Here is a 19,259-nt window from a genome sequence, read left to right on the forward strand (position 1 = left end):
ACATTGACCAAATCCATGCATTCCAGCGTCACAAAGGAAGCAAGAACAAATTGTCTTTCCCTGAAGGAAGATTTTTTCTTCCTTTATGATATTGGAATGTATGGAATCGTGCAACACAGAACCACCTCCTCAATTGTTACTAGGTAAAAGCTTGACATTTTCTGACACCTTTCTTGATTATGTAGGCGTATCACAGACCCACAGGCTAATTGCTTTAAAGAATAATGAAATTGTACTGGATTTCCTCTTAATTCATGTATTCTTACTCATCTGGCTCCTCAAAGGAACTGGTTTTGTGGGGGTGTTTGGGATAGGGTTCTGAGAAGAGGGCCACTCACCTGTCCCACCCCGCATGGCTCTACACGGCTGTCCCTGTAGCTCACCCTCAGTCTTTCCTCATCTTCATTTCACTTCTCTTGAAAACCATTCCCCTACTCCTGTGAACACTCTTTAAACTGTTACTTTATTTGGAGAATTCTTTGTTTAAGAACTGGTTCATCCCTTGAGTCAATACTGCATTAATCACATGCGTCATCTGCCCCAGATTACCTTTCACAGTTGGTTTAGTTTCAATTCCCAAGTCCAGTTTATTTGAGAAACATGTTGGCATGATAGCGATTTACCATCATCACCACAGAGGCCTGTAAAGTAGAGGCTGCTCGACGTGTTTGCAGGAATATAGATACTTGGACATGCTGACCTCAAAATCTACCTCGCTTTTTTGCTGGGGAGGTGAACCTTCTGCCAGAGACTGGCTGAGAGATCTTGGGTTAATGCTCCGAGTCTCTGTTCCTCTGCTGTCAAAGAGAGATAACCATCAGAGTTTCCATATGCCTCCAAGGCTGTCTTGAGGTTTGTTTTGGTTTGATTATGGGGTGTTTTCTAAGTCACTGCACAGCGACCAATCTCTCAACGGGAAAATACGAAAGGAAGTACTGTACTTTCCTTGAGATATAATAAAAAACTTGGAAGGTTTCCTTGTTTTGACTCAACATCAGATGGTTTTATTTTATTGTTAGTGTAACTTAATATGTTTTTTAAATTAGTTCACATTCAACTTGGATAAAGGAAATAAAAGTTTGTAGAGGTGTTCAAAGTGATTTTCAAGCTTCTTAAATGTGTGGTTATTACCAGCATTCTTGGAAATCACATTAGTTCATGGATGTCTCCAGAGAGATTCAGAGAGATGATTGACTTGCAGGGCCACACATCAAGACAGTCAGGGAGAAAGGACGGAAATTCATGAGTCTGAGTTGCCATCCTACCTCTAACTGTAAGGCTAGATAGCCTGTTTTTTTTTTGAAATAATTACTTTCATCTAATAATTTTAAAAATGCCGTCAGGGATGCTGTCACAGGACAAAGTAAGGAGGACATACCCACTTAAATGGAAATCTTTGAGCAGACCTAGTAACACGGGAATTTCTCATAATGTTCTGTGGGGGAAGTGCCAAGAAGGTAATTAAAATTGCTGTCATACCTTTAGGCTACTGCAAACTACAGGGTCTCTTGAAGGTCAGTCATGTAAGGAGAGGTTCTGTTACAAAAATAGGTCTGGCATTCTTTACAGAATTACAAAGTGCAGTGTGTGCTCTGGCTTAGAAATACAGAAGCTTGATTAAAAACTATAGAGCAGTAACGTCCAAAGGGACCCTTTGAAAATGCAGGGGAATGTGAACCTATATAGATGTATAACATGTTGACAGCAGGCTCAGATAGGGTTAGAAATGCACTATGGAAATGCTGCTGGGTCTTGGGTAGTTGACATGGATGCTGTGCAGGAAGGTGGAAGGACTTTGGAGTGAGGAAGCTGGAAACCAAATCTTGGCTAGTATCTTAGGGAAGGTTACTTAACCTCCGTGAGCCTTGGCTTCTCTACCCATAAAGTAGGGGCAAATAGTAACAAGATAAGGTATATAAAGGACACAGCCTGACACAGTCACTGAGGAGATACTGAGGCAGTCCGTCACTCAGGGACTCAGTCTCATCAATGCCAAGAAACAGCACTGGAGAAGCTTTTGAGAATCTGAGCTTTCTCTGCCACTTCTTATTTATGTTTAATATTTACAAGAATGAAGGAGACCTAAAAGTTGACAATAATATGGCTCCACTGCCATCCTCTTAGAATTAATTGATTTATTTACTTAGGTATCTATTTATTTTTTGAGCAACCAACAGAGTCCAGAACTAACAAATGGCAAATCAGGGCTTAGAGGAGAAATGAGAAAACTTCACAATGTATTCGGGTCTTTAGGTTCATTTTAAACTCTTGTGATTAACAGATTTAACCAATATGATAAGTGCAATGTGTTTTACCTGTGGGGAATGAATTTGAAGCCCACTGAAGCCACGGCTGAGTGAAGTTCAGTTCAGGTGTGGCCAAGTTTCTAAAGCAAGTATTTACGTGTTCATCACAATCAACCTAACAGGCAAAGCTATGAGGATGGAAATACAAGGTGTTTTATGATTAAAGAATGAAATGCCCTGAGCTGTGATTGCATTCTGGGAGCAAGTCAAGGGAGCCCAGGCCCTCTGTGTAGGATCCAGCGGAGCTTCCATGCACCCTTGCTATAGCAAGGTTTGCATGCCCTTTCCAGAACCCCCAGAGGATGCCACTTCATAGTTAGCCAGATACTGAGGGAATTTACCTCTAAGGTCCTGATTTAGAACACTTCCTAATGAACTTGAGGGTACAGTTCTTCATCCATCCTCACACCCACACTCAAGGCAGCGGCCTGGTCAGACTCTGGGCCAACCAGGATAAGCACTTCACTGGGACAGTGGTCTGTTCATTAGGAACATCAGCCCTAAAATGTGGGAGTTTATTCTCAGAATTTCTTAGTGAGCTCCAAAAAAGGGATATGCTTACCTGAAGAAGACCAATAGTCTACCTGGTGTGATTTAAACTGGGGTTGGCCATGGCCAGTATGTGACATCTGCCTTTCCCATTCATTCACAAACACTACATCTTTCCCCCTTGTGCCTGGACTGAAATCTTCCCAGCCACCACTAATTGATCAAGTTCACACTTAAACTGAATACTATTTTCAGGTCTTAGATGCACAACTCCTGGAAAACAACTGGAAATCAAAGAGGAATTGGCTGGCAGCTGGGTCAATTAGCAAGAAGGAGCATTTGAGCCATTGATATTTTCTCAACTACTATTTTCAATTCCGGTCTCCATTAAATAAACGCTATCCTATATGATGCTGAGTTAACCATAAAACAGCAATTTTTTCTTTCTCCCTTTTCCCAAATTATTTTATCTCCTTTTTGATACAAGCAGTTTCCTTAGTAATTAACCTAACTCTACAAATTCTTTAAGTGTCATCCTTAACTTCCCTTCTTTCCCCACCTCCATGTAACTTACCAGCAAATCAATTCCATCTCTAAAGTATGTCCACCTACTCCTCTGCATTTTCATCACCACCCTCTCCATCCAGGCACAATTTTGTCTCCTGGGTTCCTGTGCAACATCCTCCTTCCTAACTGGGTTCTTCTCCTCTAGTGGTGCCTCTTTAAATCCATTCTCCATCCAGCAGCAGTGGCAACACTGATTTTTTTTTTTTTTTTTTTTTTTTTTTTTTTTTTTTGAGACTGGTCTCACTCTGTCACCCAGGCTGGAGTGCAGTGCAGTGGTGTAATAATAGCTCAATAGCTTCTAAACTCAAGCAATCCTCCTGCCCCAGCCTGCCGAGCAGCTAAGCCTAGAGGCATGTACCACCACACTCGGCTAATTTTAAAAATGTTTTTATAGGCCAGGCGTGGTGGCTCACGCCTGTAATCCCAGCACTTTGGGAGGCCGAGGCGGGCGGATCACGAGGTCAGGAGATCGAGACCATGGTGAAACCCCGTCTCTACTAAAAATACAAAAAATTAGCCGGGCGAGGTGGCGGACGCCTGTAGTCCCAGCTGCATGGGAGGCTGAGGCAGGAGAATGGCGTGAACCCTGGGGGACGGAGCCTGCAGTGAGCCGAGATTGCGCCACAGCACTCCAGCCTGGGTGAAAGAGCGAGACTCCTTTCTCAAAAAAAAAAAAAAGTTTTTATAGAGACAGGATCTATTTGCCCAGCCTAGTCTCAAACACCTGGACTCGAGATCCTCCAGCCTCAGCCCTCCAGAACACTGGAATTACAGGTGTGATCCACCACACCTGGCCAACTGATCGTCCTAAAGTGGAAATCAGATCACATCATTATCCTTTTTTAGGCCGTTTGTTTTCAATTACCAGAGTAAAACCCAGACTCTTTACTGTGACCAGCAAGCCTCTGCCTATCTTGGCAACCTCACCTGCACCACTGTTCCCTTGTTCTTTCTGCTCTAGATCCATGGTCCTGTGTCCTTCCTCTCTGCAAAACATTCACTTAGAGACCTGAGAGAAACCAAGCATAGCCAAACCTTATAGCAGCAGGCAGTATTTTACAGTGAATGCTGAAGGGGAGAAAAAAATTGGAAATAAAAACAGAAAAAATGCTATCTTATTTTATAGCCAGCCAATCTGTTTTCCTCTTACAGGGGCTCCAGGCAGACATATTCTAATGTTTTAGGACAATTAGAAATGTTGCTTTGATGCCTGGCAAAATACAGGTTGCATATTAAGAGGAACATGTATTGCATAGCCAAGTTCCCAGTAGGCAATTGGGTGCCCTGAGCATCTTCAAGCATTTGTGGTTGTCGTGCATGCAGCACAGAAAACTTCCTCTTCTTCCAGTCAAAGGGCAAGGCCCCAGAGAAATTCATATGCAATTTAAATGTGTTCTTCGTCAGGATAGCTATTTGCATTCAAAGGAAGTCATTTCTGAAGCATTCCTTTCAGAATTCCAATGAGAGATTTAAAACACACACGCACATAAATGAGAACGCTTTAAATTGAGGTGTAGAACCATATTGAGGTTACTAACAATGTTTGAGCCATCAAATAAATGTTCCATAGTAGTTCATAACACATTATAAGTTATGTCTAGGTTGGTTTGGGTTAATAGTCCCTTTAATTATTCTAATGAGGCTTCCTTGCTTGCCAAGCTATATTCTCTTTCCATTTAGCCTCATCACACTACTGTATATATTTTTATGGGCTCCCTAAAATTGGTGCTAAGGGAGTCAGCTCTGTCCAGGGAAGAAAAGAGTTTATCTGTGACTCTGAATCCATTTATTGATTCCACAAAGATTTAAGAGCACCTGCGGTGTACCAGGCACTGGGTGGGCTGAGCACCAGGACAAGGCACAGATTCCTCCTTGAAAGAGTCTACGATCTGGTTATGGGTTGCCAGGCAATTCGCGTGCAGAGCGTAACTGGTCAGGAAAGGGGTTGAAGCCGTGCAGCCTGTTTGAGGAAGGTGTCTGGGAGTGTTGTGTAGAAGCTGAGACACAAGGAAAAGTCAGAATAAGCCAGGCAGAGGAGGGGGTGTCATGCAGAGGAAAGAGCCTGAGCAAACACCTGGAGTGGGTGGGTGCCTAGGCAGCGTGAGTATCCCACCTGCGCCAGCCTCCACCAGGTGGTATATTTTGAGCTCGTGGGCCCCCATTCACCTGAGTCCTGGGTTCCCAGGTTTTTATTCCCTGTAGCTCAACTGTGGGGCACACTTTTGTCATTCTCAGACTTCCATTTCGAATAAGAAATCTTTAAGAGGCACCCCCCCACCCCCGCAAAAGGAGTTAGTATCTTTTTAACTTGCCAGGGCTAGATTCAAATAAGGAGAATGTTGTGAAGTATGAAATGCACAGCCAATGGGAATGTAATTTAAAAGAAACTTATTTTAGTAACTGAGTAACTTTAACCCTGGACTTATAAAACAATTTAGGGCCAAAAAGAGTAACCTTAATTTTTTTTTCTTGTCCTTCACTGCATTTTTCTAGAACATAAGCTTTACCAGGGCAAAAACCTTTGTCTGTTTTGCTTCATTAATGTTTCCCAAGTGCTAGAATGTGAGCACGTAATAGCCATTCAGTAAATATTTGTTGACTATATAAGAAATGTTATGGGGGCTATTATGTTCTATGGAGGTTTCCCATATCCTGGGAAATCTTGATTATCGAGGGTCCATGGTGGTTCGGTGGTTCTTGAAAGACGAGGGAGGCTTTCCCGAGAATGGACAACACTGGTTCTAATACGGCAAATAAACCAAGGACAAGGCTATTAAAAAGGGGGGTGCGTGGGACACAGAGAACATAGAACAAAGGATTTCAATAATTCTGTCCTGCACAGTACTGTGCAATCATTTCAATCATTCTTCATTCACAAGCCAGTTAAGAAAAAACTCCTAAGAAAAGCCCAAGGACTCAGGGCCAAATGCCCAGCACTGGCAACATTTGCCCACACTTGCGTGACGGTAAGTAGAAAGCGAGGAACCTTGGCCTGGCACGTTGGTTGCTTCGAGCTCACTTTGGCTGGAAGGCAGGGAGCCTCAGTCCTTGCCAGCACTCGTTTGAACCCCAAGTGAACTCCCCTGGCTTTGGGGCAAATCTTTCTGGTGTGTGAACCCTTCAACCTCCTGCCACCGTGAGGCTTTCTTCCACTCTCACCTCAAACCCCTAGGAAACTTCAAAAGTTACTCACTCAGACACTGCTTTGCTGGTTGGAATATAAATGTCCAAGAGTCTTGACATCTTCTATGGGGATCTTTAAAGAAGACTTCAAAGAAAGAGCTCTCCTGCTGTGAAAATAATTGCCCCTTTCTATACATCTCTGATCTCATCCAGAGGGACCAGTATATTAAAAGGCCTGAGAGAGTGCCCGTGAATATACTCATGAGCCTGTGCTGTGCCTGGAGCCACGGAGCCAGAGCTGGTGTGGTCACCGGCATCCTCCGACCCCTTTCGGCCCTTACATGACAATATGTGGACACTGTCACTTGGAAATCAGACTCTATTCTTTGGGAGTAGATGTTCATTTTCCTTTTATGAGGACTAAATCAGTTTTTATAAAGAAGAAAGAAAAGAATCTTTTATAAAATTAAAATCTGAAACACCATCTTACTTCTGGAATGGCATCTTCTATTTTACAGGCCATCTTTATCCTACATTGTGTGTAGAATCGGGAATAAGGGTTGGAGTTAAAAGAAAAAGCTTAGACGTCGGCAAGTGCCCTACCCTCTGCTGAAAGATAAGAGAACACAACGGAAGAACTTTAACTGTTGTCCCAAACTCACACAGACGAAAAGGATTGAGAAAAAAAAAATGAAGCGAATGTTTTGAGTCTGATCCTCAGCTTATGAGTAACATAAAATAACAGCACTTACCTCATAGAGCGTTGGAGAGGATTACGTGAAATAACGCCACAGCCCAGTTACTGGCACGTAGTAAGTGCTAAATAAGTGAGTTCGCTTTGTTAGTAGCTGAGGAGATAACCACAATTCTGGCCCAAACGAGTGGCTGTCAATCGCAGCTGTGTATCAGAATCATCTGGGATGTTTTTTCAAAAATGCTCAAGCCTAGGCCCAGCTGTGGATATTCTGAGTTAATTGGTTTGGGGTGAGGACCCATTTAGGTACAGCTGAAGACTTCACCAGGTGACTCTGAGCAGCCAAGGTTGAAAATCGCTGCTTTAGGAGGTCCGAGAACAAAAACAGAGACCATGTATCCTTGTGACTGAATACATACCAGGCAGATGGTCAACAGGGGAGGAAGAGGGAGAGCGGGGAAAAAGAGAAAAAGAGAACGAGAAGGAGAAGAAAATTTTAAATAGTATAGGAAGGTTTAAAAACAAGTTTGAAAATGACATCTTTTGTCAATAGCAAGTGTGTGGTTGCTACAAAAGATAATAATGCCCAACCTAATTGAAATGAAGCAATTAAGTCTTAATAAGAGTCTTATTAAAACAACAAGGGTTTTCATCTGTCCTTATGGCTAGGGAGACCTGTTGACACAGCTAAAAGACATAGGAAAACACACCCGGATTAACAAGGGGGCAGTCATTTAATGCAGAAATCCAGTTAACATAAAGAGACAGAGGTTGAACAACAGGTCTTCAAACAATACTGCATAGTGTCACGAGTTAGCTCTTTAAGCATGTTTGATCGGTTTATCTTATTATTTCGATTCCAGTCCAAAGACGGAGACTTAAAAAAAAAAAAAAAAATAAGGCAACAGAAGAAGAAATCTTCCTGTGACAAGGAACATCCACAAATAATGCACAAATATTTGGTGCTGACACAATAAGACACCATCAGGACAAGTTCTGAAGATGCTGCATTAAAATTTACAAGCATGATACAGTGACAAGAAAATTATACTCGCTTTGTTACGAATCCTTTTGCAAGTAGAAATGACTCTCAGGTAATTGTTACATACAAACTTTCTGAAATAAATGGAAATCATACAAATTTTTCCATTGCAGTTTCTTCTTTCTCTACACCTAGAAATGTCCCATGGCACTGCTCCCTATTCTCACAGTCAACACATAAATAGTCATTAAAGCACTTGAATCCACAGTAGTCTTGTCCTTAGAAAGGTTGGGAGGTTTTGCATGATTTTCTATCAGTAATCCAGAAAGGGCTGGCAGGCAACAGGTTGGAATGTAAAAGACCGCTTTGTGCTTGGAATCCTGAACTCCGCGCCGTTCCCCTCAGGAGTCACTCGCACTGTGGACAGGCCCAGTGCGGACAGTCATACCGTGGAGTCTCTGCCAGACTTTAGCTGTGCAATCTTGGTCCGGCTAATAAACGGATAAGCGATGCAGAGACCTCCAGCTGCCACAATAAAGCCTAAACTGCACCAGGCGCAAAAGATGGACCAGCTGTAACCATGTTCCACATCAGCAGGCAGGCTATAAATTAGCTTTGGGAGCCGGTTCAAATCATAAGAGATACTGGCTGCATAAGTACAGAGGGAAATGGTGCAAAATATCCCTATAAATAATACAAAGAGAACAGAATGATTAGTTAAAGTTTGCCCGTTACAAGACAAATGGCAGACAGGCCTTTATGAAAATCAGATCAACTACTGAGGCAGTCACTCCAAATTCACAAATGATCCATAATTATTTTACTTGAATTAATTCATTTGACAAACATTGGCAAAACTTCTGTGTGCCAGACCCTACACTAGGGAGTGGAGATGCAGGAGTGAAAAAGACAGGAAAATTCTGATAACCTGAATTATTCAGAATTATCTAATTCAAACGGTTATATATATTGGAATTCATTTTTTAATTCTTGAAAACAATAAAAGTTCTATTTTTAAGAGAAAAACTTCTATAATCACTCAAATCAAGCACAAAATGGTTTTCATTTTCCTTCGCTCTCTACCTAATTTCATACAGTTATTTTGTTGTAATCATTATACAACATCTGCTTTCTTTTTCAATTTACATTATCATAAATATTTATCATGTTGCCTTAAATAATATTTTAGATGAATTCACACAAGTAGCTAAATCTTTTTTGTTAAGGCACAGTCTTACATATACCAGGGCCTCTACAAATGGTTTTTTTCAATGAATGAATGCTTTTAAATAGTATACATTAAGTCCAACAATATGGAATTGATGTAAAATAGCTGAGCAAGGAGATCATCCACTTCAACCATTCAAAATGGAGGCAATTGGAGTGACATAAGGAACATGGACAGACCCAAAACTTTGCTTTTTAGACCAATCCATGTGTGTGTAATTTTCCTTCTGCAGCACTAAAATCAGGACTGATTTTAAAAATGCTTCATAAGCCCCAAACACAGGATTTTTAGTACTCAATTCATGTGGATATAGGTGCTTCTATTCCACCACAATGGACCCTCAAGATGCTCCTTTTGGATAGGCAGAGGATCAGAATGTGGTGAGTAATAAAAACAGAAACCGGCACCCAATCAAGTATCAGAATGTCCAGTTCTGTCTGAATCCTACACATCTCTTCTTCATAGTCTGGTTTATCCCTGTATACAACGGAGATAACATTTATTGGCTGGAAAATTCCTTTGGCATCCTTAGGGATACATGTAGCATCTCCACTGGAAACAGAGACACAGATTTTGAAACTGAAAAGAGAGAGCTGAAAGTAGCAGATTACCTCTCCAACCCATTCAAAGCTCCCCGCCCCCCACCCACCACCCTTTCTTAACCTATAGCTTTGGAGATTAGAAACGCTAGCAGAAAAACAAATTCAAGGCAGGCAGCAATTTGGAGGAAATAAAGGCCACCTTAATGCCATCTTTAAAATGTTACAATTCTGCCTCCATTCAAATCATGTAAGAGCACGCTGCCTGAATCCTCTTCCAAATGTGCATTTAGACAATAAATGTTCTAAATTAAAAGGACACTTGATCTGAGATAATTTGATATTTCCTACTCTTTGCTTAATTCTGCGTTTAAACTCTAAAGTGATTCTGTTTTACTAAAAAGGGTAAAATATTTTCTTCTGACTTCTTGCTCCAATGTATTATAGCAAACATATCACTGAGTTCTCAAAGAGAAAAATCAAGATAGAAATAATTCTCTCATAAAGTAATGGACCATTCAAAAAAGAATACTCCACTTTTCTCAAACCTTGTGAAAAGCAAGTGTTCTTAGATCTACACAAATGTTTTCACTGGCACCAAAACAAAGGCAGTTTTTATATATAACAAAGCCCTTTTAATAAATGCTGGTAATAGAACAATAGGCAGTTAGAAAAAAATAATCTTTGGAGCATCAACAAGTAAAATAGAATAATAGAACAATGACCTCTTCCCAGGAAAAACAACTTTATTCTGCATTTAGCTGTTTGCACACAGCTGAATGCCTAAAAGCAAGCATTTTTACAAGTAACATGGTTTTAATGACCTATGAAAGCTTGAGTTCAAACCTAGACTTTTAAGCATCCTTTGATGTCCAAGTGCGTTGGGTTGGGATGTGAGAAATAAGTATTCTAGTTTCCAGCTCTACTAAACACTGTGCAAACTTGAAATTACCCAACCTCTCTGAGCCTTGGTTTCTTCATCTAGGGAAAAAAAGAGTGGGAAACTTGATTACTGAAGTCCCTAAGAGTGTCAAATTTCTGTGATTCTGTTATTCCAAAATGAAACATGAAACAAGAACATTTATTAAAACTTCCTAGTGAATCTAGTACTCGGCTTATGCAATTAAATGAAAATGGAATGCCCTATGTATCTATCTATGTATCTTTCTGTATATACTCCCTCTGATTTTACACTTAACATTTCTTTTATTAGTTCCTCTCCCCTGCCAACCCCATAAAATTGCTTTTGATGACATGACTTCTATCATTACATCACCGGTTCATACTGAATAGAAAAGAATTACAAGAAACAATCTAATCTGAGGATTTAACCAGAATGATTTCTCTCTGCTCTCAATGTCATGGATGGTTGTGCTTTTCCTGGGGAATTGATTTGTGCTTACCTCATGGACACTGGGAATGATGTCATTAATAGAATTTTTCTTTCTCCAAGTTGCCAGAGCACTGAAGCTCCCTAAAGCTAAATCTATAGCCCACCATGAGCAAAGTATGGGATTTCATGGCATGCTTTTGGCTTCTAATCTCACTCTTGGATCCATCTTGCCTTGGAAACCTGAGTGTCCCTTTGTCTTACTTTATTTATTTGTATTAATTTAAGTGGCATCTTAGGCCAGTTAAGTGTTTTTGGAACAGGGCACACATCAAACTTTGATGCAGACTTGTTTTATTTCTTGTTGCCTTTATTCATTCAGCTGAGCATGGTGGAAAGGAGGCCTATCAGCCCAAAAATACGTCCCCTCTCTGTCCATCCCCCTTCCCACAAATGCCCCTATAGCTTGCCCTTCTGTAATATCTCTTCTCCTTCCAAAGTGCTCTCGAAGTTGTTCTTAGTAAGTAAGAGGAAAGCAGGGCAGGAAAGAATGACAAGAAAACCATATCTAGGAGCTCTTCATTTTCAGACCTCGCATTTCTAAGAATGTTTGCACATGCATAGCTGCCACCACTATGATTTGGGAGATGGGCAGGAATGTGTGATGATTACAAGGAAATGTACTAAGAGGAGAGAAGCATTGTTTCCAACTTTTCCAACAAGCTTTTGTAAAAGAAGCCTAACCCATTTAAGATATTTTTAAAAACAAAACAAAAAATCCTAAATTCAAAGACATCAAGAAAAAGAGTTGTTTGAAATGATGAAAGCATTCTTAAGTTGTAGCTGGATTAATAGTTTTAGGTCAATGTTGAGAGTGTGGAATTCTATTTCAGGTTCCACATACATGTCTTATAGTACTCGTATGTGTGAGTTCGCCAGAGCTGCCATAACCAAGTACCACAGACTGGGTGGCTGAAAACAACAGAAATTTGTTTTCTCACAATTGTAGAGGCTACAGTGTAAGATCAAGGTGTCGGCGGGGTTGGCTTTTTAACTGAGGACTCTCTCCTTGGCCTGTCAATGGCCATCTTCTCCCTGTGTCTTCACATAGTCTCTCCTCTGTCACCATGACCAAATCTCCTTATAAGGACACCAGTCATATTTAGTTAGGGCCCATCCATATCACTTCATTTTAACTTAATTTTCTCTTTAAAGACCCTATCCCAAATATTGTCATGTTCTGAGGTAGGGGACAAAGACATCAACAAATGTATTTGAGGGGACACAACTCAGCCCGTAACGTTCCACACGTGTGTGTATGTGTGTGTGTGTACTCATGCATGAAATATATTTTTAGCTTTTTTATAGGTTTTTGCAAGATTGTACTATTCTAAGTGTTACTCAATAAGTTATTCAGCAATTATTTATCAAGTATCTACCATGTCCCAAGCCTAGTTCTGGTATATTAGAGATAGTTTAGTTTCATGAGCTCTTTTTGGTCACAGCTGGACTCAGTTCAACATTGATGTGGTCAGGAACTTCAAGCACTCTCTCCACTCCACTTTCCTGTATGCATCTCAGGAAAAGGTCATAGGGATCTCTTACACTTCCCATAAGTTCTGCACAGAGTGAGCACATGGAGTGAAGAAAACCTGAACGAAACTGAATTCTTTAATACATTGAGTTCTACCAACTTAAGAGTCAGTTCATCACAAATTATCCCAAGTAGGGATTACCTATGTAGCAAGTTATTTCTGATAATGCTGCATTTTCATTGGCAGCAATCTAATTAATGCAAGGTATGTGAAAGGAGTATGGAAGGATTAATAAGGTATCACCTCTGCATTCAGAAAGTTCAAAATCTAATGGTCCTTCCTGAAGATCCATGGGGAGAAAGGTGGCCTCTCCTCCTTTCTTCTCTGACGCTTTCCCTTCCTTTCCACTTCTCCCCTGCCTAGCTGATACTCTTCAGCCAGCTGGTGGCCCCCAGAGAGAGAGAGAGGTTCCTGAGTCCTGAGCTTGGTCCTTACTACTGCTGGCAGCATCTTCAAAAAAGTGAATAAATTACTGGTTTCCTGACAAGCGCTGCATGCAACTACTTTTCTTATAAAATATTAAAAGGTTTTCTGCCAATATTCCTAATTAGAAGATACCACGATATCACAGAATTATAGGGCTAGAAGGGATATTTTCACGTCAGGACAGAAGTAAATTTATGCTATCATCCCTACAATCATCAACCTAATTTCCTACCCTAAAATCTTCACGGTGCTGGCTGGTAAGATGTAATTAGGGTAACGGGGCCCACTCTTTTGACCACCGTTTTTCAATGTGCTTAAAAGACTGAAAGGAGTGGAAGTTGCTTCACCCTGTTTAGCCTGCTTGATAAATAATGTAACTACAACACCCAAAGGCATAACCATTGATTTTTTTCCCCTACTCCTTCAAAAGATGGCCTGCCCATCGTTCTGACCTCTTTGGTCTTCCTTCAAATGCCTCATGCTAGTTTGCACACAGATTACTCAAAAAGCCATTCCTATATTGTCCTAACTGACTGGCAGAACTAACAGAGAGAAACAAACTCTTACACAAACACACACACACACACACACACACACACACACACTGCAATTCCTAAATCCCAAAAGTATCCAATATTTTTCTGAAAGATTGAAGCAATCTCTGTAGTGGCAAACCCTGGCCTGGTCTCACATAGGCTATTCTAGTTCTTATTGATCCCATTTAGTGTGAGTATTCATATGTTTAGCTACAGGAATGTTAATGTATTTGATTTCAAGATGCCACCCCAGACCTTGCAGAGGGTGTTAAATAACAGGATATACGCGCCGTGTTACTCTTCTAAAATAAAATTTTTTAAATCCTGAATTACAAAACACACCTGGCTCCCAAGGTTATAGAAAAAGTATCATGGACCTGTAGTTTCATGTCATAATCAATGGATAATCTAGAGAATTCAATACACCTACCATGGTTGAGTCTTTTTTTAAAAAAAAAATTTGATGCATTGAAACAAAAGAATGAATAACCAGTGTGGGTGGGTGTTAAGTGTCCCTGGAGCTCTGCTAGGGCTGCCTGGACTCTGTCTTCGCTGTCTCTGCTGTCAGGAAGGGAGTGTCTCATGCTGTGTGTGATCTTCCAGTTGCCCACTCAAGGCACAGCCTGTGAAGGTGAACAAATTTGGTGAGCAGCGAGACCCCCACCAAGGGAGGCCCAAGCTTTATCCAATTTTTAAGACTCCTGGTGAATTAAAAAATACTAAAAATCCTACAACAGAGACCTAAAAAAGTGTTTAGAAATGTTGCACTGAATAACCTTTTAAAAGATGTATAACTTAAATTATAATAAGTATATATTATTATATCCATCTAATAGAATGCATCACTTAATAATGTAGGTGGAAATATTCATTCACAGTACACTGAAAGCAGTATAGTCTAGTAATGGGCAGAAGCTTAAAGCTGGAAGATGAGGGTCTTATTCCCTCAATCACCTGTGTATGCTTCTGTGCCTGTGTGTGTGTAACCTCAGAGGGTGTGACATCCAAAGTCTAAATTCAAGGCCCATGGGGGATGTGCAGGCTGCCCCTGGCCCTCTGGGAGGACCCTTGCATGGCCCAGGGAAGAGGAGAGGGGGTGAGACCTGGCTCCAGATGTGCATCGAGAGTCAGCAGGGCTGCTGTGTCACATGTGGTAATCAAGACCTGTCTGTGTGCAATCAATAAGGCAGAAGGAGAAAGATCGTTTCAGAGTTTCCATTTTAACCGCCCAACCTGTCACATGGTTGATGTTCTTCATTTGAAGGTTTAGCTAATAAGTTCAGGCACAGAATGAAGATGGCAGAGCATTAGAAGGGGCTAAGTTTAGCATCAAAAATCTGTGGGAAGGATGCTGACTTGAGTGGCTAAAGACATTCTGCTTAATTAAAATCGATTCTTTTAACCCTTTTTCTGCTTTCATCTCCTACTGCCTGTGAACATTCTACAGCTAATTTATCTCATGCAATAGATTGACATGGTTGTCTCAGTGTTTGCAGAGGAAATTTCAAGGCATTATTTGTAGTAACGAAAACAAAACAAACCCCCCTAAATCCCACAGCAACAGAACAGGTGAATCCAGCATAACATATCCACTCCATGCTCCTCCTCTCCCCTCTTCCATCCCCTCCCCTTTCTTCTCCTTCCTTTTTCTTTCTTGTTTTTTTACAATGAAGCAAATACATGGCAAGATTTGGTCCAAAATAAGGGAAATATTGAAAAAAGGTTGTTTTGTTTTCAGGTGATAAGGGTCTGTAAGTGGATTCCCCTTTAACTTCAATAACGTTGTTTGGGCAACCAAAACAAAACAACAGAACAATGTTAACAATGTTAGGTTGTATCTGTTAGTCCTTCAGAACTGGTCATCAAACTTCAAGTTTATTGTTTGGGTTTTTGTTGTTGTTGCTGTTGTTGTTGGTGGTGGTGGTGGTAGTGGTGGTTTCTGTTGTGGCTATTGCTTTGCTTGTTTTGATGTTGCCTAACAATTACATAGGAGCTTCCCGTGCTCGATCCTGAGGACTCCTGAGCTCCTCTGGTCCAGAGGTACAATCCACACATGGATCCAAAATAAGGGCTGAGAACAAGGAGAGGTGGAGCTGGCCCAGGAAACTCCTGCCTCTCCTCTGTGCCCATCTGCCATTGAACCTTCAACTTCCTTTCATTTAAAACCAGACTGGCCCCTCAGTCTCCCAAGGAGCACTCAGTAGGCTTTCATGGTCTTGCAATTTATTTTAGCTCTAACAATTGTTTCATTTGCTAAGAGCATACTAAACTATTCAGGCAGTACATATATTTAAAGTATCCTTTAAAAACTCCTCCTACTGAGGCTTTTGTCCACTCCAGAGCATCCCCCATTTTCCTGACAAGGGGAGTGTTATGGGGCCTTTCCAGGGTTGGGAGGCAACACATCTGCACCTCTTTGATATTTATGGAGACAAGAGTCAGAGAAATGGGGGCTTAAATAAAGGGAGAGAAGAAAACGGGGGAGATTTTTAAAGAACCATTAAGCCCCAGCAGAGGCGTAAAGGAATCCTCTGTGCAGTGCAGTCCTCTCTGATTCTTTGCTGCCCTCGTCTGCTTTACTCTATAATTTGGATTTAAAATGCATCCCTTGGGCAGGAACCCAGTGGCTGGTCTTGAGGGTCCAAATCCTCCTCTAAAACCTCAGAAACTAACATTTTAGCCTCCCTGTGCTACAGTCCTGGTGGCCACTGTGTATTCACCAAAATCTAGAAAACCTAAATTGGTTTTCTGCTCAGAACTAGGCAGGATCCATGTGACTTCTGAATGTTCCAGGATGCTGGTGATGATGCCCCACATTCCAGATCACTGCCAATTGCAGCACCATTTCGTGGAGTGGGATAGGGGCGAGTGGGAGTTAGAAGGAAGGATCCCTGCCTGTGATGTGGGTTGCTCAAGGCTGCAGGGTGGTTGAACATGCCAGAGGGCAAGTACCCCCTACCTGTCAACCCTCAGAGACAGACAGTCAGCAAACAGTGTCAGCCCCGGTGGGGTGTGGCTGCCTCCTGTTAACGCAGGCTTAATTAAGTGACCCATTACAGTGAGAAGTGCTAGAAAATCTAGGCATAGTCACTTGAATAACAGAATTCCAGGCAAGTGGAAATAAGCCTATTTAAAATGGCTATCTATCTAGGGGAATATTAGTTCTGTTGCTGAGTATACTGTGTGAAACTGTTAATGCCCAGTTACTTTGGCATTCACTAATCATTAATACATGAGTTTTCTGTGAAGGAGGAGAAGAAAGGAAAGATTTCTTCCCTGAAGCTACCTTCGGTCAGTGTTAGCCATCAACTCAGCACCTGGCACCTTTTTAGATAAAACTACCCTTTAGCTGTTGGTCAAAAAAATCCTAGCCCTGTCTCCACACCCCCACTCTTTCTAATCCCTTCTTTAAAAATCAAGTCACTCCTTTGCTTCAAACCTTCTAGTGGCGTCTGTCACCCTTAGCTTCAAATCCAAGCTCTCCACCGTGACCAACAAAGCCCTGAAGCTTTGGCCACTACCCCCTCCCCCACCTCATGTGATACTATCCTGTCCCTCACTCCCTCCAGCCCCACTGGCCGCTTCTCTCAGGTTTGGCACTGGTGGTTTCCTCAGTCTGCTACGCTCTTCCTACCACCGGCTGCTTCTCACGAATTAGCTCAGAAATCGCCACCTCAGCAAGATCTTGCCTGAGTCTCTATTTCACCCTGTTTCTTTCCTTCACAGCTTTTATCACTACCACAAATCATTGTTTATGTCTCTCCACAATAAATATGAACAAGGATTTTGCCTGCCTTATTCATTGTGTGTCTTTAGCACTCACAGCAGTGCCTTGTACATAGTGAGTCCTCAAAAGATACCTATGGAGTAAAATGAATGAGTGTTGTGTGTGTAAATGACACCATCACTAAAGCATGCTTTGAATTGACATCCAGCCGGGGCATGGGTTGTGCTGATCTATCCCCCTCTGTCTTTGAGGGCACCTCATAAGCAATGGTCCATGTTTGTCAAGAGTCCAGGCCAGGGTTTGGGGCACAGTATGAAAGAAGGAACAGAAGGCGGGGTGTGGTGGCTCTTGCCTGTAATCCCAGCACTTTGGGAGGCTGAGGCAGGCGGATCACCTGAGGTCAGGAGTTCAAGACCAGCCTGGCCAACATGGTAAAACCCTACTAAAAATACAAAAATTAGCCAGGTGTGGTGGCACGTGCCTGTAGTCCCAGCTACTCAAGAGGCTGAGGCAGGAGAATCACTTGAACCCAGGAGACAGAGGTTGCAGTGGGCCAAGATCGCACCACTACACTCCAGCCTGGGTGACAGAGTGAGATGCCATCTCAAAAAAACAAAAAACAAAAAAGAAAGAACAACATAAAAACAGACTGGGCTCATATAGAGATGAAACCCAAGACACTTCCATCTAACCTACTAACAGGCCACAATGGGGATATGGAGGATGCATTTCTCACACTGTTGTTTTCCTTAAATTCTGTATTTTCCAGCAAAGCCAAAATGACCTTCTGGTTGCTTTTCTAACAGTGAAAACAAAATTAACAGGGAGATAACAAAGCGACACTAGCTAGCCGCATGCAGAGCAGCCTTCACCTTGGCTGGGACAGACGGCCTGAGGCATGCAGCCTACCTGTCATGAGGAACAGGAGTCCAGCCACGTGCTGGGTCAAGCTCTCCTCCCAGAAGAAACTGACTGTGGCCACAATGCAGCCGCAGAGAAGGACGGCTACGGCCATGCCCAGGAAGCCAGCAGTGATTCTTCTTAAATCTAATCTCAAAACAGACACAGACATTCACAGTCAGAATTCAGGAAAGTCACTAAGAATTAGAGAATTAGGGCTTTGTATACATTGTGAAAATTAGTAAGTTACATGGACAGGCTTAGAGCCTACAGGACGAGGAGGCTTAGGGAATACTCTTCCCAGGTATTCCGTAAGAGGACTGATGGGGTATAACCAATGGAGGGTCAGACTCTACCCTCTCTGAGTCCATGGAGAAGTCCACACCAAGTGGAGAATAGACTAGAGGACAAGCCCAGGATAGACCTGAGTAACAGATGTCAAATGACTTAAACGAAGAGTGAGGTGGGTTTGAGAAATATCTCTGTTAGCCTTAACAGAGCAATAGAAATGTAGGTTAACCAAAAACCATCTGTACCCCAAAAAACTATTGAAATTTTAAAAGGGGAAAAAAAAAAAGAAATGTAGGTTACCACCATGGTAGTGGCTGTACTTCATCTGGCTTTGGAGAAAGAGCCTAGAAAAGCTATTGTGAAATAGGGTTTTATCTGATCACCACAGACGCCAATTATTTACTTCTTCATTTACATCTACTCCTGCCTATTTTCAAAAACTATTTGAGAAAGTGAAGGCAATTGCGGTGACTGGAACAGTGGTGTGAAGTGCACACAGGATACATGTGCTCATAAACACCCTTTC

The 19,259-nt window shown here is 41.8% G+C and overlaps 1 protein-coding gene across 5 annotated transcripts in view; it reads right to left on the bottom strand.

Moving 5' to 3' along the window:
* Positions 1-7,894: 7,894 nt before the first annotated feature.
* TMEM178A (transmembrane protein 178A) overlaps positions 7,895-19,259 on the bottom strand; it is a 55,265-nt gene continuing 43,900 nt past the window's right edge. For 4 of the 5 annotated variants that reach the window (XM_055243030.2, XM_055243028.2, XM_055243031.2 and 1 more), the window contains 2 exons: positions 18,452-18,589; positions 7,895-8,845 (listed from right to left, as the gene is read on the bottom strand). In XM_055243030.2, the coding sequence (XP_055099005.1) occupies positions 8,604-8,845; positions 18,452-18,557 (348 nt within the window). In that variant the 5' untranslated portion in view covers positions 18,558-18,589 and the 3' untranslated portion in view covers positions 7,895-8,603. The remainder of the gene's footprint in view (positions 8,846-18,451; positions 18,590-19,259) is intronic. The other variant, XM_055243029.2, reaches the window with a different exon arrangement.

The sequence above is a fragment of the Symphalangus syndactylus genome, chromosome 14, assembly GCF_028878055.3.
Source record: "Symphalangus syndactylus isolate Jambi chromosome 14, NHGRI_mSymSyn1-v2.1_pri, whole genome shotgun sequence".
NCBI classification, from domain to species: Eukaryota; Metazoa; Chordata; class Mammalia; order Primates; family Hylobatidae; genus Symphalangus; species Symphalangus syndactylus.